This window comes from Lissotriton vulgaris, chromosome 7, assembly GCF_964263255.1.
Source record: "Lissotriton vulgaris chromosome 7, aLisVul1.2, whole genome shotgun sequence".
In the NCBI taxonomy this organism is placed as follows: Eukaryota; Metazoa; Chordata; class Amphibia; order Caudata; family Salamandridae; genus Lissotriton; species Lissotriton vulgaris.
Window position 1 is genome coordinate 603,761,673 of NC_141695.1, and position 26,896 is coordinate 603,788,568.

The following is a 26,896-nucleotide window of genomic DNA, read 5'->3' on the forward strand; positions in this document are numbered from 1 at the left end:
GCAGAGATGCCCAAATACGCCCTGCCTGACCCCAACATGGCGCCCGACGTGACATGCCTGACCCTATCATGGCACCCGCCGTATAGTAGAGAAACAGAACGCTAGGGTGAAGCTACTACCCCACTGGAGTGCCCACCTACAGGAGTGCCCAGGTATGTTCAGGGCCATTGACTAACGGCAAGTGAGCGCTTAAGTACTTCGACGCCAGCGGAAAAGAAGGAGGCCCACCATTGACCCTGTAGGTTCCAAAGTGTCAAGATGGCGGACGCTTCGTAACAACTGGCATACAGCGGAGGAAAATGGAGGTAACAGGGGGCCATCTGATGTAATCCTGAGTCACTGCAGAAGTGAGCCAACTCATTGAGGGCCACGTGACACGACTACACCAAGGGAGACCATCACAAACAGAGCGCCTGTGCAAATCTCCTGGGAGCTGTAATAATCCCAAATTACAAACTCTGGTGCTGCACTTGTGGTGCACGCGAATGCTATTAATCAATAATGGCAGCCACCCATGATGCTTCTGCAGACCTTAAAACTATCACTTCCACCTCTCTCTAACTACTCTTGACCTAGGGGCAAGCTGGAGGACGAGGCGGACGGAGTTTCCCAGTAGCACCGGGACCTGTGCTTTCGATGAACCTACGACAATGCCCCTACAATAACTGTACTTACCGAGGAGCCTGAGCAACCTTTGCCGATGCCCATTGGAGCTGTCCTATGCAGCTATAGAGGAGTCTGGCTCTGGTTCACCCCATGGCGTCACCTACCCAGCCGGACATCAGACGTTATTTTCCTAGTCTCCCCATTGTGTTTACTTCCCTCCCCCACCTCCTCCCTCCATGATGTTGTGGCAGCCTCCCCTTTTTCAGCCCTGCGTGGAACCGTGGAGTCAGCTACCTTTATTGTTTTTTTGTTTGATTTTGTATATCCCGCCATCTTGGGTTCATACTATCTGTCTTTCACTTTGACTGCTTTGTTCCCCCTGAAGTCCTTTTCCCCCTTGCCGATCTGCCTGACCCTATCTGCATTCCTTACCCATAATTATGTAACCTGTAACTCGCTGATCGTCATGTAAAGCGCTCTGATACCTTTGGGTCTAGCCAGCGCTATAAAAAACTTTTCAAATAAAATAAAAATAAAAAAGCATCCCTGCATAACATGTCAGACGGGAGGAAGCACTAGGGAGACACTTTTGAGGGAAAGAATGGGAGCAAGCACTAGAGCATGTGCATAAGGGACCTAGAAATACTCAATACAAGTATACATAGTTCAATTACGTACACACTGCATACTTCACCCTCACAGATTGAACATTATGAAATTAGATTGAAAATTTTAAAACACACTGAAGATGTGACCGAGTGGAGTAGAGTGCAGTGGCTTAGAGGAATGCAGTAAAGGTTTGTGTCAGAGTCTCAGTTCAAGTTCTACGGGGTCCTTAATCTCTGAAAAGAAGCAACTCTCATGGGTTTTATCAATTTTTAACAGAGGCACTGCACTACTGAGCTCTGCATTTAGGACAAAGTGAAGGACACTGCAGAAACAATGTTTTACTCGGTAAATGAGATTTTGGGGACAAGAAATAATGTTGCAATATTCGTTATTTATAAGGCACAAAGAATCACAGTCAGACTTTACAGTACAAGGATATGCATATTTTGTGCTAAAACGATGGACCTAATCACTGCCATAGATAAGCTGATTTGCTTATATTGTTGGGCAAGGGGATGGGAGGAAAATAAGGAGCATAGAAGGGGGCAGGTGGTAGGGATAGAAGCTACATGGACGACGAAATGGGAGACGGACTGAAAACACAAAAGCACTCATATGGAGTGCTTAAAAACAAAAAATGTAGCTCCAAAAAAGGGAGCAGCGGAAGGACAGAAGTACTTGCCCCCAGATTCATCATGGTCATGTTTTGCGAGTCCTTAATAGCGAATTTTAAGGATTCGCTATTAAAGACTCGCAAAACGGGATGCATGTAGAAATCGCAATATTTTATGCAATTTCTACTGCTTCCTTATTTGCGATTCGCTAATTGCGAATCGCAAATAAGGAATGGCTTTCCCATTCATTCCTATGGGCCTAAAGGCCCATAGGAATGAATGGGGGAGTCATTCCTTATTTGCGATTCGCAATTAGCGAATCGCAAATAAGGAAACAATTTCAAGGATGCCAGGGTGTCCAAAGGACACCCTGTAGCACCCCTGAAATGGTAATGTACACTGGTGTTGCGCACACACATGTCCAAAGGACATGTGTGTGTGTAACATACAACTTAGAAAAATGCACTAAAGTGCATTTTTCTAAGTTTTTACTATTTACCACGTAGTTAGACTTCGCGCTAAATAGCGGCCCCAGATTGCGAATTCGCAATTTTAAAATGGTTCATGAATTGCATTTAAGGAATCTCAAATTGAGATTCCTTAAATGCAATTAATCGCAATTTAGCGATTTCTAGAATTGCGATTTTTGCATTTGGGATGATGAATCCAAAATGCAAAAATAGCGCTTGCAAAGGGCCAGATTCTCAGAATCTGGCCCTTTGCGAGCCGATTTCGGTTTGATGAATCTGGCTGTTGGTTAATGCTCTAGGGTAGGGCCAAACACAAGAAGAGGAATGACGCAGCCATGCTAAGACAAATTCAAATCAAGGAAATGAGAGCGACACTGAAGCTAAAAAATTGTAAGCTGAGAGCAGGCTGTGGGGCACTGTATGCAAATAAAATGTCTCACAGAGCTGTTTAAGGGAAACCTAAAAAGAGAAAGCAGGTTTTTTTCTGCCTTAAAAACACAGGAGCCAAACTGGAGGTGGGTATGAGGACGGTCTGAGGAAAACTTTTACATCCCTGGATTTTATTTTGAAAAACGTGGACAAGTCCAGTGGAGATTTACTGAAAGAGGATAAAGAAGATTGTACGGGTGGAGTCAAGGTAAAATGGATGGAGGCCAGAGTGGTGAAGTTGGAGGGCTGCTGTGCTGTGTGGTTTCAGAGGTCACTCATGCTCCGCTTCAGAACAATATCTTGTGTGCATTGCTGAAGTTGAAACACAAGATTAAAAATGTAAACAACACTAGAGTTCTGCCCATCCCACCTGTGACTTCAAAGAAGCAGTCTTTATCTGTGGCTCACCTAGCTGCCACTGGCACCTGCTCGCTGCACATTCCCTCCGTAACACACTCCCCGGGCCAGGAGGGATCTGGTGAAGAGGCCTGCATGTCTCATCCTCTCCGCCAGGTCTGTGAAAATCTTTACTCAGCAGATATCATCACCAAAATTGTGGTTTTGGGAGACATTGGACATCAGCACTGCTTTCTAAAGAAAGTGAGACTCTCTAAGTGGACATAACATTTTTTTTAATCTACCCTATCTTTGGGTACCCAATTGCAATTCAAAAGGAAACAACTCATGGAACTTTCTTATTTGGGCTTGTCTGTCTTAACTTTAATGATAAAAGTGAAATATGATGGCAAACTATGCGCCCCACATAATGTGGCTACACAGAATTTCCTACACTGTGTGGCAGAACACTATCAATGCAGCCCTCTAATCCTTGCAAATGTAATTGCGAATGACTCTTGAGCTACGCACACTGCTTGATTCCTCCTGTATATAACAGACAGTTGTGACGAGGTATTGGAAAGGAGCAATTTACTTTAAGGGGTGTACAATTTGGCCAGATTTCTTATCCTCTTGGCTACTTGACTTCTTTCCCTTTCCTTCCTCTCTCCCCTATAGCCCTCTCATCTCCTTTAACACATAACTCGGTCTGATGCTTCTGTGAGTGACCCCACTTACTTATAAGGGGTGGACGAGTCACTGCTCAATTGAAAGTGTTTGGTATAAAAATACTATATATATATATATATATATATATATATATATATATGAGTGTATATATACTTTCTCTGGAAAAAAACGAAGGTTAAAGTAATATTGTACTTAGGTGTGATAAAAAGCTTGTTTTTCTTTTTTTTAAACAAAGGTTCAAGTAACGTTGTAGTTGAGTGAATTTGTAAGTGACAATACTGACGTTTTGAACTAAAACAAAAAACAAAAAAATTCACCAGTTATAGTAAGCTGAGGTAACAATAATCTATGATTGGCATCCATGCCATGCACTGCTTATGGCCTCATATATTACATTACTCATGACATGTACTATTACATCATTTTTGACATCATCCAAGCTTCTTTTGTCCAAATTGCTCTATAAACAGGTATAGCATTAAAGCTCTGAAAGGAAGTACTAAAAAGCTCACGAGAATATAAAGCATCATGAATGCTGTCACAGAAACAACTCCCATAGGTGTAGAAAACATGGGTTATGTGGCATACCATACGCTTCAAGGGTAGTGTAGTTCAAATTAACAATTCACCACAGATATATGGGAAACCCTTATTCCATGCGGTCTTTAATCTGCACACACTGTTCAGAGAACATAGACAGCAGCCAGCATTTGCAGCTAATCCTTTTTTTCGGCAGAGAAAAGGATAACGTGTTTTGACCTGGTAAAGTCTTTATCATATATATATATATATATTTTTTTTTTCAGCAAAACTGTCTCAATGAAGAAACACGCCGCACACTGCTCCGTTTATCAAGTATTTTGGTTTATTTTCTGTGGGTTTCCCACCACCTACGCGTTTCGGACATAAATCTGTCCCTGGTCACGGTACCGTGACAAGGGACAGATTTATGTCCGAAACGCGTAGGTGGTGGGAAACCCACAGAAAATAAACCAAAATACTTGATAAACGGAGCAGTGTGCGGCGTGTTTCTTCATTGAGACAGTTTTGCTGAAAAAAGTATCTTGCAAGGGTGTCCCGAACCTTGCCGCCGGCACCAGCCTTAAAGTGCTCCTCTCATCTTGGGACATTTGCTTTTGAATATATATATATATATATATATATATATATATATATATATATATATATATATATATATATATATGTATTTATTTATATATAGGATCTAGTATCCATAGATGGAGCTTTTTTGTTTTTGCTAATAATTTTGGCGCTGTTTGATGTGTACATATATATATATATATATATATATATATATTTTTTTTTTTATTTTTTTTTATTTTTTTTATTTTACTACTGTCGCTGTACTTTGATGAGAGGGTAGCCTTGATAATGTTCTACTTTTACATTTTGCTTAAGAATAAGCTATCAGGTCTGGAGTACCAGACAGCAGGAGAAGGTGGAACCAGGTTCGAAGACTTGTATATGGTGGCAGCTCAGACAGGCACTTGAATGTCAAAGAACTTTAAATCTGACTGCCTTGGAAATATGCAGCCAGTGCAGCGATTGTGTATGTTGGGAAGCTGAATCTCTCTATTAACGCCCATGGTTCAGTGGGACTCCAGGTTTCTGGACAGTCTGCAGTGGCTTTTTTCTTTTTGATATTCTAGCAGCACAAGGATGGCACATTAGTGTATTCGCACCTAGAATGAATTAAAGCACAGGTGACTACTTTGTGATGACAGTAAGAAATTATAGAACTTGCTTTAGCTGGTTAAGCTTGCCCACAGAGCCCCTCATGACTGCCCCTATCTGCGAATAGGTACCTTTCCTCTGTCCTACACCTCCATTGTAGTCGATGGTGACCCTCCCACACCCACCCTCACTGATACCAATGGATGTTTGATTCCAGCATTTGAGAGCTCTCATCATCTCTGTAAAATGCCTTAAGTTTTAAGGATACTTTTAGCGGTGAGATTAGAAGTGGAAATAGATGCTAGATAAAGAGTCCCTGATATTCATTATTAAATGCTACCATTCTGTTCCTATTGCCCCTACTTGGCCTGTAGGCGGAAATCCCAGGAGTTTTTCCATATGACCACCCCATGGACACCCAAGTTCCCTTCCACACAACCCATTACTTTCAAATTTAACAAATGTCATATTCACTGCAATAATGCTCTGTTAAACACTATGGATCTTTTGACAACTCTTTCGTTTTCTTTTCCTCCCTACAATTCTGTCTACCTCGCTTTCTCTCTGTCCTTATCTCGCTCCCTCTGCAGACAGAAACCTTAATTTTGCTTCCATAAAATGATAATCAGCCTCACTAAATCTCTGAGGCCTAGGCTGGTAGGAAAGATCTTTTTTCCATGCTTCTGGAGACCTTATGATCTTTATCTATCTTTCTTTCTCTCTCTCCATTGTTCGCTATTCATTATTAAACCATCCTCTGTTTCCCAGCAACTTTCTCTCATTTACTTAAGCTAACTTTCTTCCTCGAATTCTTTTTACTTGTTCACTATATTCCTCTCTATCCATCAAATCTGCTGCTTTCCAGATGTCGAATGAAATGTGCAAATATAAATGTTTGCCTTCTTTACAATTTAATTAAGTAGATGCAGTAAAATAATGTTTTAATGTGCCTTGTGTTGACCATTCTAACATCTCATGGTACTGTTGGTTAATAACAGTGATCTAACAAACAAACTAAACTTTTCAGCATCTGCTGTGCTACCAGGAACCAATGAAAACTACCAAACTGCATTGCCCTGTCTATGAACCTTGACTTCCTATTCCTTTACCTCACCATTGGAAGGAACCACAAAGCTAATCTGTCCTCTGAGTGCATCATGAGTGTTTTTTTATTTTCCCATTTTATTTTATTATGACAATGTCTTTCCTCACATTCCTCATGTCATCATAAACCCTTGTCCTAGGGTTTATCCCCTTTGTGATCATCTGACTAGACAACCCATGGGCTCAGCTAGTGTTTGATAGCATCATTTAGCTCCAAGAAAAGGTATGCCCACCTTTAGAAGCTGTTCATTTCCATCAGCTCTGGTGCTCTGCTGTAGTTTCTGCTTTGTGAGCCAAAGCTCAGTTCTCTTCTCTCCAAGCTCGCTGAGCCTTCCCTCTGCCTGGTCCAGGGCTGCTCTCTCCACACCCTCTGCCAGCTGCAGAACCTTCCCCTCGGTGAGCTTCACCGCCCTCAACATTTCTGTGAAATTCCGCATCATCGCCTCCTTATCTCTCTGGGTGGAGATCTTGGTTGAGAGGAGAGATAAGCACACACTTACAGAAAGATTGTGGTAAAATGTATTTGGCAAAATGTTCCAAGACATATGAAGCCAACATGGACTTACTTTTATTATATTAATTTGCTTCCTTATTGAGCATATCTCCGCTTCAACATCTTGAATCTGTTTCTCGAGCTCCATATGCAAGAAAAGGTTTATCTCCTGATAAATAAAAGGAGAAAAAAAACAATAACCGAGAAACGCAATATTAAGAGAATATTTAAAATTCATTAAAGTAGAACAATACAAACTTGCTTCATAACAGACGTAAATCAACAACATTAATTCAATTGTCTCGACGTTTGCCGTTTTAATCACATTTTTTAACATCAAAAGGAATATACTAACACACTAAATACCCCACTAGTTTCATTTTAAAAAGTAGTCTTAGATATTTTCCCACTGATGTTTTAAATAATTAACGATTTAGAAAAGGGGGTGGTGATGAACAGAGTGTCTGAGTTAAACAGACCACTCTTACCCAGTCCAAAGATCAGGGCTTGATCCATCACCGTTATTTATCTCACTGCCCCATCCCAGCTCAGAACCTGGCTATATGCAAATCAGTCTGTCCCTGGCCCAGTGCATCATGGGAACAGGGCAGACTAAACTACCAAGCCAATTCTTCACCAGAAAGGAGACAAGCTACCGGGGACCGGTTTCTGGCATTTCAGCCTTCTTCGGCCCGGCTTGCTTGAATCCTGATGGAGCAGTGAGAAAGGGACTCATGTCTGAGTATACCCTGCCACACCTATAGTGGCCAAAAACGATTTAGAAAAGGGGGTGGTGATGAACAGAGTGTCTGAGTTAAACAGACCACTCTTACCCAGTCCAAAGATCAGGGCTTGATCCATCACCGTTATTTATCTCACTGCCCCATCCCAGCTCAGAACCTGGCTATATGCAAATCAGTCTGTCCCTGGCCCAGTGCATCATGGGAACAGGGCAGACTAAACTACCAAGCCAATTCTTCACCAGAAAGGAGACAAGCTACCGGGGACCAGTTTCTGGCATTTCAGCCTTCTTCGGCCCGGCTTGCTTGAATCCTGATGGAGCAGTGAGAAAGGGACTCATGTCTGAGTATACCCTGCCACACCTATAGTGGCCAAAAACGATTTAGAAAAGGGGGTGAGAGCTTTCTGCTTAATTCAGAGACTCTGTTCCTCACCACCCCTTGTTGTAAATATTTTTGTCCACCCTAAGCGTGGAAGGGTATTCTCAGATGTGAGACCCTTGCTCATTGCACCATCAGGATTCAAGCAAACCGGGCCGAAGACGGCTGTAATGCCAGAAACCGGTCCCCGGGAGCTTGTTTCCTTCCCAGTGTAAGAATTGGCTTTTGTAGTTTGGTTTGCCCTGTTCCCATCATGCACTGGGACAGGAACAGACTAATTTGCATACAGCCAGGTTCTGAAACTGGGATGGTGCAGTGAGCTAAAAAACGGTGTTGGATCTAGCCCTGATCTCTTGACTGGGTGAGAGCTTTCTGCTTAATTCAGAGACTCTGTTCCTCACCACCCCTTGTTGTAAATATTTTTGTCCACCCTAAGCGTGGAAGGGTATTCTCAGATGTGAGACCCTTGCTCATTGCACCATCAGGATTCAAGCAAACCGGGCCGAAGACGGCTGTAATGCCAGAAACCGGTCCCCGGGAGCTTGTTTCCTTCCCAGTGTAAGAATTGGCTTTTGTAGTTTGGTTTGCCCTGTTCCCATCATGCACTGGGACAGGAACAGACTAATTTGCATACAGCCAGGTTCTGAAACTGGGATGGTGCAGTGAGCTAAAAAACGGTGTTGGATCTAGCCCTGATCTCTTGACTGGGTGAGAGCTTTCTGCTTAATTCAGAGACTCTGTTCCTCACCACCCCTTGTTGTAAATATTTTTGTCCACCCTAAGCGTGGAAGGGTATTCTCAGATGTGAGACCCTTGCTCATTGCACCATCAGGATTCAAGCAAACCGGGCCGAAGACGGCTGTAATGCCAGAAACCGGTACCCGGGAGCTTGTTTCCTTCCCAGTGTAAGAATTGGCTTTTGTAGTTTGGTTTGCCCTGTTCCCATCATGCACTGGGACAGGAACAGACTAATTTGCATACAGCCAGGTTCTGAAACTGGGATGGTGCAGTGAGCTAAAAAACGGTGTTGGATCTAGCCCTGATCTCTTGACTGGGTGAGAGCTTTCTGCTTAATTCAGAGACTCTGTTCCTCACCACCCCTTGTTGTAAATATTTTTGTCCACCCTAAGCGTGGAAGGGTATTCTCAGATGTGAGACCCTTGCTCATTGCACCATCAGGATTCAAGCAAACCGGGCCGAAGACGGCTGTAATGCCAGAAACCGGTCCCCGGGAGCTTGTTTCCTTCCCAGTGTAAGAATTGGCTTTTGTAGTTTGGTTTGCCCTGTTCCCATCATGCACTGGGACAGGAACAGACTAATTTGCATACAGCCAGGTTCTGAAACTGGGATGGTGCAGTGAGCTAAAAAACGGTGTTGGATCTAGCCCTGATCTCTTGACTGGGTGAGAGCTTTCTGCTTAATTCAGAGACTCTGTTCCTCACCACCCCTTGTTGTAAATATTTTTGTCCACCCTAAGCGTGGAAGGGTATTCTCAGATGTGAGACCCTTGCTCATTGCACCATCAGGATTCAAGCAAACCGGGCCGAAGACGGCTGTAATGCCAGAAACCGGTCCCCGGGAGCTTGTTTCCTTCCCAGTGTAAGAATTGGCTTTTGTAGTTTGGTTTGCCCTGTTCCCATCATGCACTGGGACAGGAACAGACTAATTTGCATACAGCCAGGTTCTGAAACTGGGATGGTGCAGTGAGCTAAAAAACGGTGTTGGATCTAGCCCTGATCTCTTGACTGGGTGAGAGCTTTCTGCTTAATTCAGAGACTCTGTTCCTCACCACCCCTTGTTGTAAATATTTTTGTCCACCCTAAGCGTGGAAGGGTATTCTCAGATGTGAGACCCTTGCTCATTGCACCATCAGGATTCAAGCAAACCGGGCCGAAGACGGCTGTAATGCCAGAAACCGGTCCCCGGGAGCTTGTTTCCTTCCCAGTGTAAGAATTGGCTTTTGTAGTTTGGTTTGCCCTGTTCCCATCATGCACTGGGACAGGAACAGACTAATTTGCATACAGCCAGGTTCTGAAACTGGGATGGTGCAGTGAGCTAAAAAACGGTGTTGGATCTAGCCCTGATCTCTTGACTGGGTGAGAGCTTTCTGCTTAATTCAGAGACTCTGTTCCTCACCACCCCTTGTTGTAAATATTTTTGTCCACCCTAAGCGTGGAAGGGTATTCTCAGATGTGAGACCCTTGCTCATTGCACCATCAGGATTCAAGCAAACCGGGCCGAAGACGGCTGTAATGCCAGAAACCGGTCCCCGGGAGCTTGTTTCCTTCCCAGTGTAAGAATTGGCTTTTGTAGTTTGGTTTGCCCTGTTCCCATCATGCACTGGGACAGGAACAGACTAATTTGCATACAGCCAGGTTCTGAAACTGGGATGGTGCATTGGGCTAAAAAACGGTGTTGGATCTAGCCCTGATCTCTTGACTGGGTGAGAGCTTTCTGCTTAATTCAGAGACTCTGTTCCTCACCACCCCTTGTTGTAAATATTTTTGTCCACCCTAAGCGTGGAAGGGTATTCTCAGATGTGAGACCCTTGCTCATTGCACCATCAGGATTCAAGCAAACCGGGCCGAAGACGGCTGTAATGCCAGAAACCGGTCCCCGGGAGCTTGTTTCCTTCCCAGTGTAAGAATTGGCTTTTGTAGTTTGGTTTGCCCTGTTCCCATCATGCACTGGGACAGGAACAGACTAATTTGCATACAGCCAGGTTCTGAAACTGGGATGGTGCAGTGAGCTAAAAAACGGTGTTGGATCTAGCCCTGATCTCTTGACTGGGTGAGAGCTTTCTGCTTAATTCAGAGACTCTGTTCCTCACCACCCCTTGTTGTAAATATTTTTGTCCACCCTAAGCGTGGAAGGGTATTCTCAGATGTGAGACCCTTGCTCATTGCACCATCAGGATTCAAGCAAACCGGGCCGAAGACGGCTGTAATGCCAGAAACCGGTCCCCGGGAGCTTGTTTCCTTCCCAGTGTAAGAATTGGCTTTTGTAGTTTGGTTTGCCCTGTTCCCATCATGCACTGGGACAGGAACAGACTAATTTGCATACAGCCAGGTTCTGAAACTGGGATGGTGCAGTGAGCTAAAAAACGGTGTTGGATCTAGCCCTGATCTCTTGACTGGGTGAGAGCTTTCTGCTTAATTCAGAGACTCTGTTCCTCACCACCCCTTGTTGTAAATATTTTTGTCCACCCTAAGCGTGGAAGGGTATTCTCAGATGTGAGACCCTTGCTCATTGCACCATCAGGATTCAAGCAAACCGGGCCGAAGACGGCTGTAATGCCAGAAACCGGTCCCCGGGAGCTTGTTTCCTTCCCAGTGTAAGAATTGGCTTTTGTAGTTTGGTTTGCCCTGTTCCCATCATGCACTGGGACAGGAACAGACTAATTTGCATACAGCCAGGTTCTGAAACTGGGATGGTGCAGTGAGCTAAAAAACGGTGTTGGATCTAGCCCTGATCTCTTGACTGGGTGAGAGCTTTCTGCTTAATTCAGAGACTCTGTTCCTCACCACCCCTTGTTGTAAATATTTTTGTCCACCCTAAGCGTGGAAGGGTATTCTCAGATGTGAGACCCTTGCTCATTACACCATCAGGATTCAAGCAAACCGGGCCGAAGACAGCTGTAATGCCAGAAACCGGTCCCCGGGAGCTTGTTTCCTTCCCAGTGTAAGAATTGGCTTTTGTAGTTTGGTTTGCCCTGTTCCCATCATGCACTGGGACAGGAACAGACTAATTTGCATACAGCCAGGTTCTGAAACTGGGATGGTGCAGTGAGCTAAAAAACGGTGTTGGATCTAGCCCTGATCTCTTGACTGGGTGAGAGCTTTCTGCTTAATTCAGAGACTCTGTTCCTCACCACCCCTTGTTGTAAATATTTTTGTCCACCCTACGCGTGGAAGGGTATTCTCAGATGTGAGACCCTTGCTCATTGCACCATCAGGATTCAAGCAAACCGGGCCGAAGACGGCTGTAATGCCAGAAACCGGTCCCCGGGAGCTTGTTTCCTTCCCAGTGTAAGAATTGGCTTTTGTAGTTTGGTTTGCCCTGTTCCCATCATGCACTGGGACAGGAACAGACTAATTTGCATACAGCCAGGTTCTGAAACTGGGATGGTGCAGTGAGCTAAAAAACGGTGTTGGATCTAGCCCTGATCTCTTGACTGGGTGAGAGCTTTCTGCTTAATTCAGAGACTCTGTTCCTCACCACCCCTTGTTGTAAATATTTTTGTCCACCCTAAGCGTGGAAGGGTATTCTCAGATGTGAGACCCTTGCTCATTGCACCATCAGGATTCAAGCAAACCGGGCCGAAGACGGCTGTAATGCCAGAAACCGGTCCCCGGGAGCTTGTTTCCTTCCCAGTGTAAGAATTGGCTTTTGTAGTTTGGTTTGCCCTGTTCCCATCATGCACTGGGACAGGAACAGACTAATTTGCATACAGCCAGGTTCTGAAACTGGGATGGTGCAGTGAGCTAAAAAACGGTGTTGGATCTAGCCCTGATCTCTTGACTGGGTGAGAGCTTTCTGCTTAATTCAGAGACTCTGTTCCTCACCACCCCTTGTTGTAAATATTTTTGTCCACCCTAAGCGTGGAAGGGTATTCTCAGATGTGAGACCCTTGCTCATTGCACCATCAGGATTCAAGCAAACCGGGCCGAAGACGGCTGTAATGCCAGAAACCGGTCCCCGGGAGCTTGTTTCCTTCCCAGTGTAAGAATTGGCTTTTGTAGTTTGGTTTGCCCTGTTCCCATCATGCACTGGGACAGGAACAGACTAATTTGCATACAGCCAGGTTCTGAAACTGGGATGGTGCAGTGAGCTAAAAAACGGTGTTGGATCTAGCCCTGATCTCTTGACTGGGTGAGAGCTTTCTGCTTAATTCAGAGACTCTGTTCCTCACCACCCCTTGTTGTAAATATTTTTGTCCACCCTAAGCGTGGAAGGGTATTCTCAGATGTGAGACCCTTGCTCATTGCACCATCAGGATTCAAGCAAACCGGGCCGAAGACGGCTGTAATGCCAGAAACCGGTCCCCAGGAGCTTGTTTCCTTCCCAGTGTAAGAATTGGCTTTTGTAGTTTGGTTTGCCCTGTTCCCATCATGCACTGGGACAGGAACAGACTAATTTGCATACAGCCAGGTTCTGAAACTGGGATGGTGCAGTGAGCTAAAACACGGTGTTGGATCTAGCCCTGATCTCTTGGCTGGGTGAGAGCTTTCTGCTTAATTCAGAGACTCTGTTCCTCACCACCCCTTGTTGTAAATATTTTTGTCCACCCTTAGCGTGGAAGGGTATTCTCAGATGTGAGACCCTTGCTCATTGCACCATCAGGATTCAAGCAAACCGGGCCGAAGACGGCTGTAATGCCAGAAACCGGTCCCCGGGAGCTTGTTTCCTTCCCAGTGTAAGAATTGGCTTTTGTAGTTTGGTTTGCCCTGTTCCCATCATGCACTGGGACAGGAACAGACTAATTTGCATACAGCCAGGTTCTGAAACTGGGATGGTGCAGTGAGCTAAAAAACGGTGTTGGATCTAGCCCTGATCTCTTGACTGGGTGAGAGCTTTCTGCTTAATTCAGAGACTCTGTTCCTCACCACCCCTTGTTGTAAATATTTTTGTCCACCCTAAGCGTGGAAGGGTATTCTCAGATGTGAGACCCTTGCTCATTGCACCATCAGGATTCAAGCAAACCGGGCCGAAGACGGCTGTAATGCCAGAAACCGGTCCCCGGGAGCTTGTTTCCTTCCCAGTGTAAGAATTGGCTTTTGTAGTTTGGTTTGCCCTGTTCCCATCATGCACTGGGACAGGAACAGACTAATTTGCATACAGCCAGGTTCTGAAACTGGGATGGTGCAGTGAGCTAAAAAACGGTGTTGGATCTAGCCCTGATCTCTTGACTGGGTGAGAGCTTTCTGCTTAATTCAGAGACTCTGTTCCTCACCACCCCTTGTTGTAGATGTTTTAAATAAGGCTGGTTAGCCCATTGGCAAACTAAATGAAAACTGCTCCAAAATAAATTCCTTGGCTAATTGCCAATAAACAAAATTTTAATTCCATGAACCATCTAGAGAAAATGGAAAATGCAAAAATGAATATATACTCAAAAAATTTATCAATGTAATTCTTGAGAAAATAAATGATAATTTTAAAGAACTGATTCACTCAAAAAAAGTAGTGACTCGTGAATGGAATGTCAAACTCTGGCAGATTATGTTTTTGATTCACTCTCTGTCAAATCTCCAAATGTTCACGTATTTTAGCCTGATTTACGAATTGCTGGCAATAACATTTTTGTCCAGCCCTTGGTTAAAATTTGAGTGCTTGCTCAACAATTTCTGTGCATTCTTCTTCAGCAGAGTCCATTATATACTTTAGTATGAGTTAAAAAAAAAGTACATACCAAGCTATATCAACTATTCTATTGGAGTATTTGGAAGATCAGCAGTGGTAGTAAATTAAGCCTATAGCTAGCTCAGTCCATACTTGACTAAGAGGATATTTGAGGGGTTGTTCCATATGTATGGAAAAGGTAAGCAAGAAAACAGTGTTTGTTGCATGGAGTACTAGTTGATTGTGTTTCCTCTCTGGGGAGCTTTTTCTGAATACTGTGGTAGATTAATTTTGCAGTAAGCTTCAAAACAACTTATTTAAAAAAAAAATTGACCACCGTCCAATTAAAGCATGTCATTTTTTGGAGAGAACATCTGCCCAAAAGAGGTTTAATTTACTAGAGTATGAAAAATATTGTGAATCTTCGTCAAGAAGGATCCTGGGCATACACGCATTAGACACAAAGTCAATCCCAGAAAAGGTATGTGATACACAGTGCTTTATTTACAGGGAAAGGCACCCTACAAGTTACCTATGAATTTAGTGATAACAAATATTATTATGTATTTATGAAGAGAAAACAAAAATGTTGGATACTCTATATGAGAAAAAAATAAATAAAAATGAAAACAGCAAATGGTTCGCATGACCTCTAACAACGAGGCAGAGCAATTCCTGGAACTGGATTAAAAGTTGGATGCCTAGGGGAAACCAGTCAACCTAGTTTGAGATAGAGAGGACTGATAGAGCACTTACTTGCTTCCTCCCCGCATCCCATGATCGTTCGCATATTCAACTCTTGAGATGGAGACGAAATTTTGCACGAAGCATGTAGGAGGGATGAACTGAGCTGCCATTCATCCCACACCATGATATTCCCAGATTATACCAGACCGGTCCAGAAACAGGAAATTGTTTGATGCGGTCAAGGAAAAATTTGAGCCATGCCTAACTACTTCCCCCCCTAATGTATCCACAGGGTACATGTTACCCTGGCCCACCTTAAGCAAATTAGAGATTCATGTGCACGTTTACTTATTGGTTTCGATTAGACACTTGAGAGTGGAACTTGGAAACCAGGTTCGAACCTCGTCGTCGGTTCAGCATCCTGTGATTCTGGGTAAATCACTTAATCTACCCGTGCCTACCAAGACTGAATGTGTCCTCATGTACGTAACTGGTGCTCATGTGAAGGCGCTCCAATACCTACGTGTTGAGTTTGCGCTACTTAAAAATGCAAAACAAATTATAATAATTTGATACTGTGGACAGGACCTTTCTGGATCACTTCCTTCTTCGGATGGGATTTGGGCTCTCATTCCGCAGATATGTCTGAATTCTCTGGTCTGAACTTTCTGCACATGTTTGTGTCAACAGCATTGTTTCAGATCTATCCCCAAGCCATAGAGGCACTAGGCAAAACTGCCTTCTCTCCCCAATTTTCTTTGCCCTGTCAACAGATCCCCTAGCCCATTTAATCCGAGGTGATGCTCAAATCTGGGGACGACGTTGGGTAGATGGGTCAGAATATAAATATTTGCAGCGTGGTAATGGACTTTTGAGTTATCATGCAGATTTTCCAGACCTTTAGGAAAATAATCATCTCAAACCTTGTATCTTGATGGGACCCTTTGGGAAGGGTAGAACTTCACAGACCTACCACTCCTTAGTCATAAATGCCTTAGATTAATTTGCTGGACTTCGGAAGAAATGGTAGGGCTGGGTGGGTCCCCTTGACTATGCAGACTGGAGGTAGACTAATATGGCCCCATGTGAGATTGCCATATCCACTTAACTCCAGCTGATACTGCTGTATTATTTGCATATCAGATATTTCACACGTAGATGCCTATGGCATACAGGAACTTCCCCTGCTGCCACTACACATACCCAGACACTCACTTCTTCCATATGGTTTGGGAGTGCCCAAGATTGAGACCTACTGGGCAAGAATCGGAAACACTGACCCACATCCTGGGGAAAACAACTGACTTATCTCCAAAAGTGGCTCTATTAGGGATCATTGATGATGTGGGGGGCACCTGTGGGGAGTGGGCATTGGTGGGAATAACCACAATTGTCACCATGAGGGACATTGCCCATAGTTGTAAAGTAGCCCCCTACTGCAATAGCGAAATGGAGGGCTGTAATAGCCTGGTGCGCAAAACTGGAGAAACCCATTTACGAAGCTAGAGGCTGCTCTTGCAATCAGCAGAAAATCTGGGAACAATGGTGGAAATACTGTGGCCTCTAACACAACTGATGGGTCAGGTAAACAAGACTAGGTAGGAAATCCTTTTCCTACCTCACTCCCCTTTACTGGAACCAGTTTCCCCTTTCACCTGAGACAATGCCCTGACTATTTGCGCTTCAGGAAACTTCTTAAGACCACCCTATTTTAACATTGCTTGTCAGTCCGTTGAGCAGCATGGTCTGAAGCGCAGAGATACCCCTCAGGGTGGGATTCAGGGGCTATGCAAAACCCATAAATAAATAAATAAATAAATAAAGGACTCAATTTTGTATTGTTTTGCGAGGATCAGTTATAACATGCCTACTGACCAGATTGGGTGCTTTGGTCTTGTTGCCTATAAAAATTCAATAAAAAAAGTTTTAAATTTGGGTCTGAAAGGCACCAGGGATGGAAATTGCGTTATGTGAATCTGTGGGATAGTGATGAATAATTAGATTTCAGAAGCTGTATTTTTCTTTCTTTAACTTCATTGTTTAAAAAAAAACGCTGTTGGAGAAGGTAAAAAAAAATAGCGTATAATACTTAGTTGAGCCATGCTGCTCTACAACATGGCTAAAAGATATTGGCAAAGCTAATACCTCTCACAGAGGGCCCCCTTTTGGCTTTTCCAATTCTTGTTTTTAGTTGAAAAATACATTGTTTTATCTGGATACCTCACCATCATCCTGCCACGTGCCCCATAGGGCACTCTGCAAGCTATGTGAACCCTCATTGGTATCTGAAATCACCCTGGTGGCGTCGTTTTCAAATGATTAACACAGCATCACCTTAAACAGAAGAATGTTTTATACAGCCATCAATAGCCTCTCATAGCACCAGCAAACACCTCAGGCAAGTTTATATGTAAAACAAAAGCAAATGTATTGCATTGATGTGACTAAGTACTAGGGGCCACATGCATCAAAGTCAGGATTTGCGAATCCTAAATAGCGAATTTTAAGAAATCGCTATTTAGGGCTCGCAAATCCCTATGCATGTAGGAATTGCAAAAAAATGTGTCATTCCTACATATTCCTTGATTGTGACTCGCAAATTATGAATCGCAATTAATGAGTAGCTACCCATTCATTCCTATGGGCCTAAATTGCCATGTTACCACATGTTGCGCACATACATGCCCCAAGGGAATGTGTTTGTAACATGAAACTTTGAAAAATGCACTTTAGTGAATTTTTCAAAGTTTTTGCAAATTACCATCAAGTTCAAATTGATGGTAATTTGCGATTCCTAATTGCGAATTTGCAACTGAAATTGCGTCATGCACTTCCGATTACTTAAATTGCGATTTTGCATTTGGGTTGATGCATCCCAAATGCAAAAATACTGGTCGCAAAGGGGCAGATTCTGCGAATATGCCTGTTTAGGATCTGTATTTTCGTTGATGCACGTGCCCCTAGGTTCCTGTGGTGTAAATCAAGGCAAGGGCCGTGAGAAAGAACCTTTTTAACACCTGTGGTGGTTTCACCTTCCGAGAAAATGTAAACGATTCAGTGACTGACTATTAAATAATAAAGTTAATTTAATAATCACGGAACATATATATATTCCTGCCTTCTTCTGTAGTTTTGCTGCCATGTTAACATCCTGCAAGTTATTTCTTAATTTTGGAGAGAACTCAGTCCTCTGCAACCCTGCTGCTTCATTTGAATGCCACTATGGTTATCTGTTTAACATGGAAAAAAAGCAATTGGGAGACGGAGGAGGTGGTGGCGTGTTGGAGGGGAAGCAGACAGATGCAAAGCAGTAACAGGTTATTCTTGGCGCATTGGCCATGCCTAATGGGGCTGGGCAACTGGAAACTGGAGTCTAATGACGTGGAGTGGCTGCTGAGCAAAATAATGTACTTAATTACCCCTAAGGGCTCAGGCTAGGACACACAAACACTTTACTGGAGAAGGCAAAGATGGAACTATAGACAAACAGGTGTGTGGATGGATGAAATGCAGCCGGGATTTAAATTAGTGGATCATGCATAAGCATACATTAATACCGGGACGGCAGTGTTATTGAAAAACTGAGTGCCTTATTTATGGAGGCCTGAAACACTTTTACTCCGCTGTTGCGTCACTTATTGTGACACTGCAGCAGTGAAAATAATGCGCCACAATGCACTATATTTATAAAGTGACGCATCTTAGCAGATGTGTCACTTTGTAAAGGCTTGCTCTACATTATACCTGCGTCAGGTATAACGTATGCAGGGTGGTGATAAAGGTTTGTATAAGTGTGGCAGTGAAATCTATGAGATTTTACTGTGCATTTCTAGGACTCTAAAGCTTCAATATCTTACGCTTGCCTCACAGCAGGGGTAAGACTTACAGAGGGCCCTTTCACATGGGGCTTTACCCATTTGAAAGGACACATTGCTGGAGTTGGTTCTGTTTTTAGACACATCACAGCAATGCACCAAATTTGTGCCTACAGATCCGTCGAAAATACTGACGTATCTGTAACTCCTTGCAACATGAAGCGCCATACATTAAATATGGCGCATACGTCCTGTCGCAAGGAGGGCGCAGTGAAAACTGTTGCATTGCTGTTTTCACACAGCGATGCAACAGCTTTCAGAAATGAGGCCCTGAAAGTGAAGTCCAGCTTACTGGTAGCCATGGTAGCATAATAAAGGCTATACCAGGAGCATTCATCCATGAGATCAATGGAGCACCAGGCCATCATAAGCCATAAAACAAGCATTTGCAATGTAATAGGTCTCGCCTTTCAGACCTTATAAAGATTTAGAAATGCAGCATATTGTGCGGCAGTGGCACTTTCAAGGTGCCGAGTCGCTGATGAGCAGCCGGTGTCCTGTGACTTTGGGCAAATCACTTAAAATACAAACAGCGATCTCGGAGGGGTGGTGGGGGTGAAGGGATAGGGAGAAACGGCACAGGGCGAGCAGGCTGCCACAAACAGGGAAGAAAACGCGATTGTGAAAATGAAAGTGGTGTCCTGCGGTTTTGGGCATATGACTTAAAATAAAAGCAGCGATCTCCGAGGGGTGGTGAGTGCGGAGTGTCAGCATAGAGACAGACGGCACAAGACTAGCAGGAAACAAGATGCGATGGTGAAAATGAAAGCAGTGAGGGGTTGGAAGAGACAGCACACAATGTAACTGGAACAGCATTTGAGCTTATAAATGACTCCATCTGGCAACATTAAAAAAACAGCAATGAAACGGCATTAAACAAGGGCGTGCGGTCAGAGCTGCCAACTTTGGCGTTCAAGTCTCAACGTTAGCTCAACATCTCGTGATTTGGGGCAAATCACTTCAAATACAAGTGGCGATCTAGGAGTGGTGGTGGGGGCGGCGTTAAAGGGTAGGGAGAGATGGCACAGGGCGAGCAGGCTGCCACAAGTAGGAAACATAAAGCAATGGTGAAAATTAAAGCGGCGTCCTGTGATTTTGGGCAAATCACTTAAAATACAAGCACTAATCGCGTAAGGGTGATGGGTGTGGGGCAGGCCCGGTTCTAGCGGGTGGGCCGGGTGGGCCAGGCCCACCCAAAGATGAGCCTGGCCCACCCAAACAGGAGCCTTGGCCCTCGCAGTGAGGGCTTGAAGGCAGGCGTTCAACGCACAGGTCGTGTGTGTCAGCCCGGGGAGACAGCTTCCCGGGCGCACACACACACAGACAGTTTAAGATGATCGCAGCCGCACCAAAGTACTTAACAGGTCTTTAAAAGACCATTTACATGTTAAGGAGGCTTTGTTTAGTTTTTTACGCCTTCATCTCTGCATGGTGAAAGGGGACTAATCCTTTCTTTGACAAAGGTAACCTTTGGTAACCTTTGCCTACGGCCCTGCTGCTGCGTTGATATTTCTTTTTCTGTGCAGCGCAGGGGAAAAGTGGTCTGTTTATTCCTAGACACCCCCTAACCCCTGCAGCTGCTTATCGCATAAGGCTGTGACACAAAGTATGACTAATGGAGTAGGTAAGAGAATGGGTTACAAAAAATTTTCTTTTCAAAATCTGATAGCCCCAGCAGGACACATACTTCGTATCTGCTTCATTTGAACAGTTTTTATCATTTCATCATAGCCGATGCTGGTCAACCTTAAAACAATACAAAATGCCCAGATAAAGCTGGTGATTAATGATCCTGCTTTAGAGCAATCGTTTGTCTGTTAGTATTTTTTAAATACAGATGCACTGTATTTTATGTGGATAGCTCAGTGGGTTACTGCCTTTGTCACAGAGATCCTTGTGTTACTTCAGAAGTTGCAATCCTAACAAAAGGCAGTGAACAATGAACTGCCACCAAAGAGCTGCAAACAAACATGAATTGTATAATTAGAACTTCGCTTTTTTTGTTTTGTGATATAGTTAGAACTTCCCAAGGCTTTTCATTATTCTAATGTTGCTAAAATGAGTATGTTTGGGCAGATATACATTTTTTCCAGTAAAGCTGACCCCCATGGTATACTCTTTAAATCCTAAGGTTGTGTTTCCCCAGATCAAACCCTCTTAAAATATACTGCCCACCAGAATGGATGACATATGATTCCTACACCTTGTAATCCTCATTGGCTTATGTGACATTCCCTGTAGACTGATTTACATACTTGTATGATTCATTGTCTTTGTAAGTGTGTGCGTGCTGTAAAGTACTGACACACACTACATTGATATGAGCAGCGCTATACAACAAATTAAATGCATATGAGAGAGGGGCTACGTAAACATGAGGGGCGCTGGTGGAGGGTGGCAGTGAGGGAATCTGAGGAGGTGCTAGTGGGAGGGGCTATGGAGCGATGAGGGGCACTGTTGGAGGGTGGCAGTGAGGGAATCTGAGGAGGTGGTAGTGGGAGGGGCTATGGAGCGATGAGGGGCACTGTTGGGGTGGCAGTGAGGGAATCCGAGGAAGAGGTCATGGGGTGGAGGGAGGAGCTAGGGAGAGATGAGGGGCACTGATGGAGGGTGGTAGTGAGGGAGTCTGAGGAGGAGGTCATGAGGGGAGGGGCTACAGAGAGATAAGGGGCACTGGTGGAGTGTGGCAGTGAGGGAGTCTGATGAGCAGGTCATGAGGGGAGGGGCTACAGAGAGACTGGGGCACTGGGGGAGGGTGGCAGTGAGGGAATCCGAGGAGAAGGTCATAAAGGGGAGGGGCTATGGGGAGATAAGGGGCACTTGTGGCCTGTGGCAGTGAGGAAATCCGAGGAAGAGGTCAATGGGGGGGCATGGATGGATGAGGTACACTGTTGGAAGGTGGTAGTAAAGGTATTTACGGTGAAAGAGGTTTTTGGTGCAGCGCCAAAAAAGACTTTTGCATCCGCGCTGAAGCCTGCCCTGTCATGGCCTTTTTGTTTTTGTTTATTTAATTAGCAGTCGGGCCATAAGGGCCACTGTGGAACATACTTTAAAGTGCGTGCTAATTATATTTTTTGCTCTATTCAATGTTTTAAGTATGAAGGGGATTTTACTAATGTTTTTTCCGGGAGAGGGTGCCTGATATGGTGCGGGGCCCAAGGTCATCTGTGAGATAAGGGGCACTGGAGAGGAATAGTGACTAATCAAGCTTGTAAGGGAGTGCGTTGAAGAGTCCATGGTCAGGTGGAGGTAGTAATGAAGAGGGTTTCTCCCTGAAGGCTCGCACAAAGGGAGCCCGAGAAGTGTCACTTGTCTGAAACTACCACCACAGAAACCTCCTCTTCCCATCAAAGGAACATTACATGGAAAAAACACTTTTTGTGAGTGATAATATTAAAAAAGAGATTTGGAAAAGAGTGAGTTTTACTGGGCCTTGTAAGACTAAGAAGAGATAAAGGAGGGCCCTTAAGCAGGCCTGCCTAGACATATATGCGACAAATCGAACCTGCAGTGGCCCACCCAAATGCGTCCTTGGCCCACCCAATTAAAAATTCCTGGAGCCGGGCCTGGTGTGGGGTAAGGGGCAAGGAGAGACGGCACAGCAAGAGCAGGAAACAAGATGGACTAGGGAAAATTAAAGCGGTGAGGGGGTGGGGAGAGGAGACATGCAATTTGAATGGAACAGCATTTGAGCTTATAAATGACTCCATCTGGCAACGTTTGAAAATACGCGTTCCCAGATGTGAAGAGCAGCTGTTAAAAAAAAGTCCCTAACCAGAAAGTAAAAAAAGCGTAAGCAGACAAGTCCTGCGGCAATACTCCAGAGTACAAAGTACATGCAACAGATCATCCTGTAGCGCAAGCACTGTAGAATCGACCTAGAAACGAGACAGTAAAAAAGCGCAATTTAGAAGGTGTTAGGAAAAACAGTTCAATCCAGCCTGGATAAGCTAGAGACAAAATGTGGTGTGCAAGTTTGTTAAAGTTTTCTGTGCTGTCCAAGTCTTCACGTCGGCATGGGACTGCAATTCAAAGGCTTGAGAGGGCAACAGCCTTCTTGTGTGTTCATGGCAATATGCTGCCCGTGAAACGGATGCAACTTGCCAGTGAAGGGGGACATGCTTGGTGTAAGAAACGAGAGGATGGGAGGAGAGGAAACAGACACGAGGATGGGTGCAGGAAGATGAAACAGGGACCGGGTAGGGGGGGGGGGGGGGAGATGAAGCAGGGACAGGGCGAGTGGTGGGGGGGGGGGGGGAGATGAACCATGGACAGGGGAATGGGGGAGGGGGTTGGGAGGGAAAAGAAGTAATATGGACAGGGATATGAGAGACGACCTGAAATCACAAGCACTCATATGGAGTGCTTGAAAACTAAAAAAGTAACTCCAAAAACGGGACCAATGGAAAGACACAAGTCTTGGATTCTACTCCAGGGGAGGGACAAACTCAAGCGACGATTTGATGCATGCAAGCTGTGACAAATAAAAAAAAGTAGCAAATGGGAGCAACACTGAAGCTAACCAATGATGAGCAATGTCCGGCTGTAGCCCACTGACTGTAAACGAGATGTATCAAAGAAACAGAGCATGCGCTTTCTATGCAAGACCTAAAAAGTGCGATCACTTGTGCAGACATTTCTCAAACTTCATTAGTTAGTTAGCAAATGTTTGATGATGGGGTAAGAGGGTTTGGGAGGAATTGTAGGTGCTTGGTAAAGTGATCATGTGAGTGAATGGTTGAGTTAGTAGGTGGAAGAGTGGGAAGGGGAGAAAGAGTGCACATGTGATACAGACATGACCTATCCTGCTTCTGAGCAGAACATTTGTGAGTTTTTTCCTGGTCTTGGCATCTCGTGCTATGGTGAAAAAGACTGCCACTAACCCACATTCGTTAGTGGCACATACTATCTAGGGCAGCGGTTCTTAACTTGTGGTCTGCGATGCCAACGCAGGGATAATCACGACTGCTTAGAAAATTAAATATTATTAGAACATTGGAATGTTGGTAGCTGCATTGAAAACAATGGAGTGCTCTGGTCTTATAATGGCTGGTATAAGCCCGGAGCTCCAACATTCCAATGTTTCTTTGTTCACAGCTCTGGCTGTGAACAAAGGCTTCAGGGAGCATGAGGGGATTCCAATCTCCTCACGCTCCCTGAAGGCTTTGTTTTATTTGTTAGAACATTCGAGCCTCTAGTGGCAGAATGTTCTAATAGCCTTATAGCCCTTCGTAGCAGGGCTATACCAGCTTTTAAAGCCGGTATAGCTCGCTACGGCGGGCTATAAGGCTATATTATGGACTATGGAAATAAAAGAAAAACTGTAAAACTGAAAGATGTAAAACATTCTGTATATAAGACATTTAAAACAGGAGGCTAAAAATTAAGTTTGTATTGTTAGACTCATTCATGGGTGCAGTGCAGGTGAATCAAACAGAACACAATATGGACTATGGGTGGCCTCGGATGAATTTAGAAAACTTTAACTATTCCATTACATTTTTGACTTGATATTTGTTTGTGAATTAAATAAAATCATTAATCGTGTGTGTATTTGTCTGATGTCTGTTTTTTGAGAACCGTCTTGAAGTTCAAATCTTCGAAATTGCTTAGGCAGCGGTCTACAGGTTCTAGTAATGACTCAGTGGGGGGCCCGGGTCCAGTAATCATTAAGTGGGGGCCCACAGATCAAAAGGTTGAGGACACTAGTGTGAGTGAATTGTTCGAAGATAAATTGTTCAAAAGCTTGATGCAGTTATGCGTCTTTACATAATGATGATTAATTCCCATGATTTTAGTGGCACTACGCATGGGTGAAACAGCCAGGCAGCAGCAACATTGTTTCTAAAGAGGACCCCACGACGCTAGGATTCTGTGGTGCCTTCAGACTTAATAAAACCTTTCCATGGGTGCACCACAACCCTACTGTGCACCGAAGGTAAAGGCAGGGTCTGAGGGAAACAACGGTCGCAAGCAGATGAATCGAGTACAGTCAAACCCGGTCCCACTCACTGGAGCCTCTGGTTCAACTGCCCTTATTCAACCGGAGCACCAAGCCCACCTTTTTGGGGCGTGGTCGAACTAAAGTACCAGCCACGCCACTACCCATTTAGTAAGGTGTTGCAGACTAGTGCTTCCAGTACCTTGTGCTCGACGTCACCGCTCTCCGGCTCCATGACGTCGTGCTCCAGGTGCGCCTGCTGCCCACACTGCGGGCAGATCCAGGTCTGGTCTGTCCTGCAGAAGAGCGCCCGCGTCTTTCCGTGCTGCGGGCAGTGCCCGGCCTCGGCTCCCTGCTCTCGGGCGGGGAGCCAGCTATCCCTCAGGGCCGAGGCGCCTGCACGAGACCCGAGGTGCTGCCGGCAGTAAGACGCCGCGCAGACTGGGCAAGACTTTGCGGCCTTGAGCTTCCGACCGACGCAGAAGTCACATGGCGTGTCCCCCGGCCCGCGAGCACTCGCCTCGGAACTGGCAAAGTCCTCGGCCAGCTGGGCGAGGATGTTGTTTTTGCAGAGGCGGGGTGGCGGCTGGAAGACTTCGCGGCACTGCGGGCACGCAGCCTGAGAGCCCGCCTGTGCCCAGCAGCGCCCGATACAAACCAGGCAGAAGGTGTGCCCGCAGGGGATGGTGACGGGGTCCCTGAAGACGTCTAGACACACGGGGCAGCGCAGGTACTCCTGGGCGAAGAGCCCACCGCCAGCTGCCATGACTCTACCAAGGTGCGTCGAAGGGAAAAAGTTATCACTGCTGCCCGGCGGCGATGGGAAGCGTCCGGACAATAGGCGGAAACGGACATATCCTGCCGCCGCCTGTCCGTGCGTATGTCCGTCCGGATTTTTGGGTCGGATAAGTAGGAACTGCCTTTTTTTTCCCAGGCAGGCACCAGGATATTGCTTCCCATTGGCCCCTGCTTAAACTTCGAGGGGCTGGTTTTGCCGGAGCTGCGTCCTGCCATTGGCTCAAAGAAGCAGAGGCTAACATCTGGAGCGGGGGTATTCACAAACAGTTTGCCAGAGACCAAAAAGTAGAGTCGCACTAATTGATTGACGGTTGGGACATCATTAAAATAAGTAAGTAGTGTACACTGTCAGTCACAGAGTTATTTCATGGGTTTTATTCTGCAATGTCCTCCTCTGCATTAGGTCTACAGCCCCATAAGAGAATTAGGTCTGACCAGGTCCATAGGAGACAGAGCATTCTGGGGGGGATAAAGACAACCTTTTGGACTTTCCCGTGACCCTTTACAAATCGCCCATTGTCCGAGAACCGTACGCCCCATTAAACAAATATAATTACATAGTTTTGTAGTGAAACACTGATGAAGGCAGGCATGTAGTCACAGTTTGCAAGAATACGTTTTTGTTATTTACATTCACAAAGTAATCAGACTAAATGTGAAAAACATGTTTTTGAATCTTACATTTTCATGCACCATGCAAACAAAGGTAGGGAGAAAAAAGGAGGCATAAACTGAATGCTCTTCGCAATAATTCTAGACCTCAAAATGAAATTGGACTAATATTGGAGACAGGCTGCAGGAACACAGAGTTGTAAAAGCAGAGGCATGTTCACTTCCTAAAAGTGGCATATCAAATATAGTAATGTGAAATCCAACCTTACCAGAAAAGAGGATTTATCATTACCATGCCAAAGATATAAAACATGATACAGCTGCTCCTTTCTAATCAGGAATTACAGCAAAAACGAGTGTAATAAGCAATTGCTTATGTTGATCTATTAAAGGATTAACCCTCAGTAGTGAAAAACAAATGTAGGTGTTTTTCACTACGAGGACATGCAAAACTTAAAAGTACGTGTTCTACCT

At 44.8% G+C, this 26,896-nt stretch overlaps 1 protein-coding gene across 1 annotated transcript in view; it reads right to left on the reverse strand.

Annotated features, from left to right (window-relative positions):
* TRIM47 (tripartite motif containing 47) overlaps nt 1-25,872 on the reverse strand; it is a 52,669-nt gene extending 26,797 nt beyond the window's left edge. The window contains exons 1-3 of the mRNA XM_086930731.1: nt 25,215-25,872; nt 7,120-7,215; nt 6,787-7,020 (exon numbers count right to left, since the gene is read on the reverse strand). Of these exons, the coding sequence (XP_086786857.1) occupies nt 6,787-7,020; nt 7,120-7,215; nt 25,215-25,778 (894 nt within the window). The 5' untranslated portion in view covers nt 25,779-25,872. The remainder of the gene's footprint in view (nt 1-6,786; nt 7,021-7,119; nt 7,216-25,214) is intronic.
* Between the last annotated feature and the right edge of the window lie 1,024 nt (nt 25,873-26,896).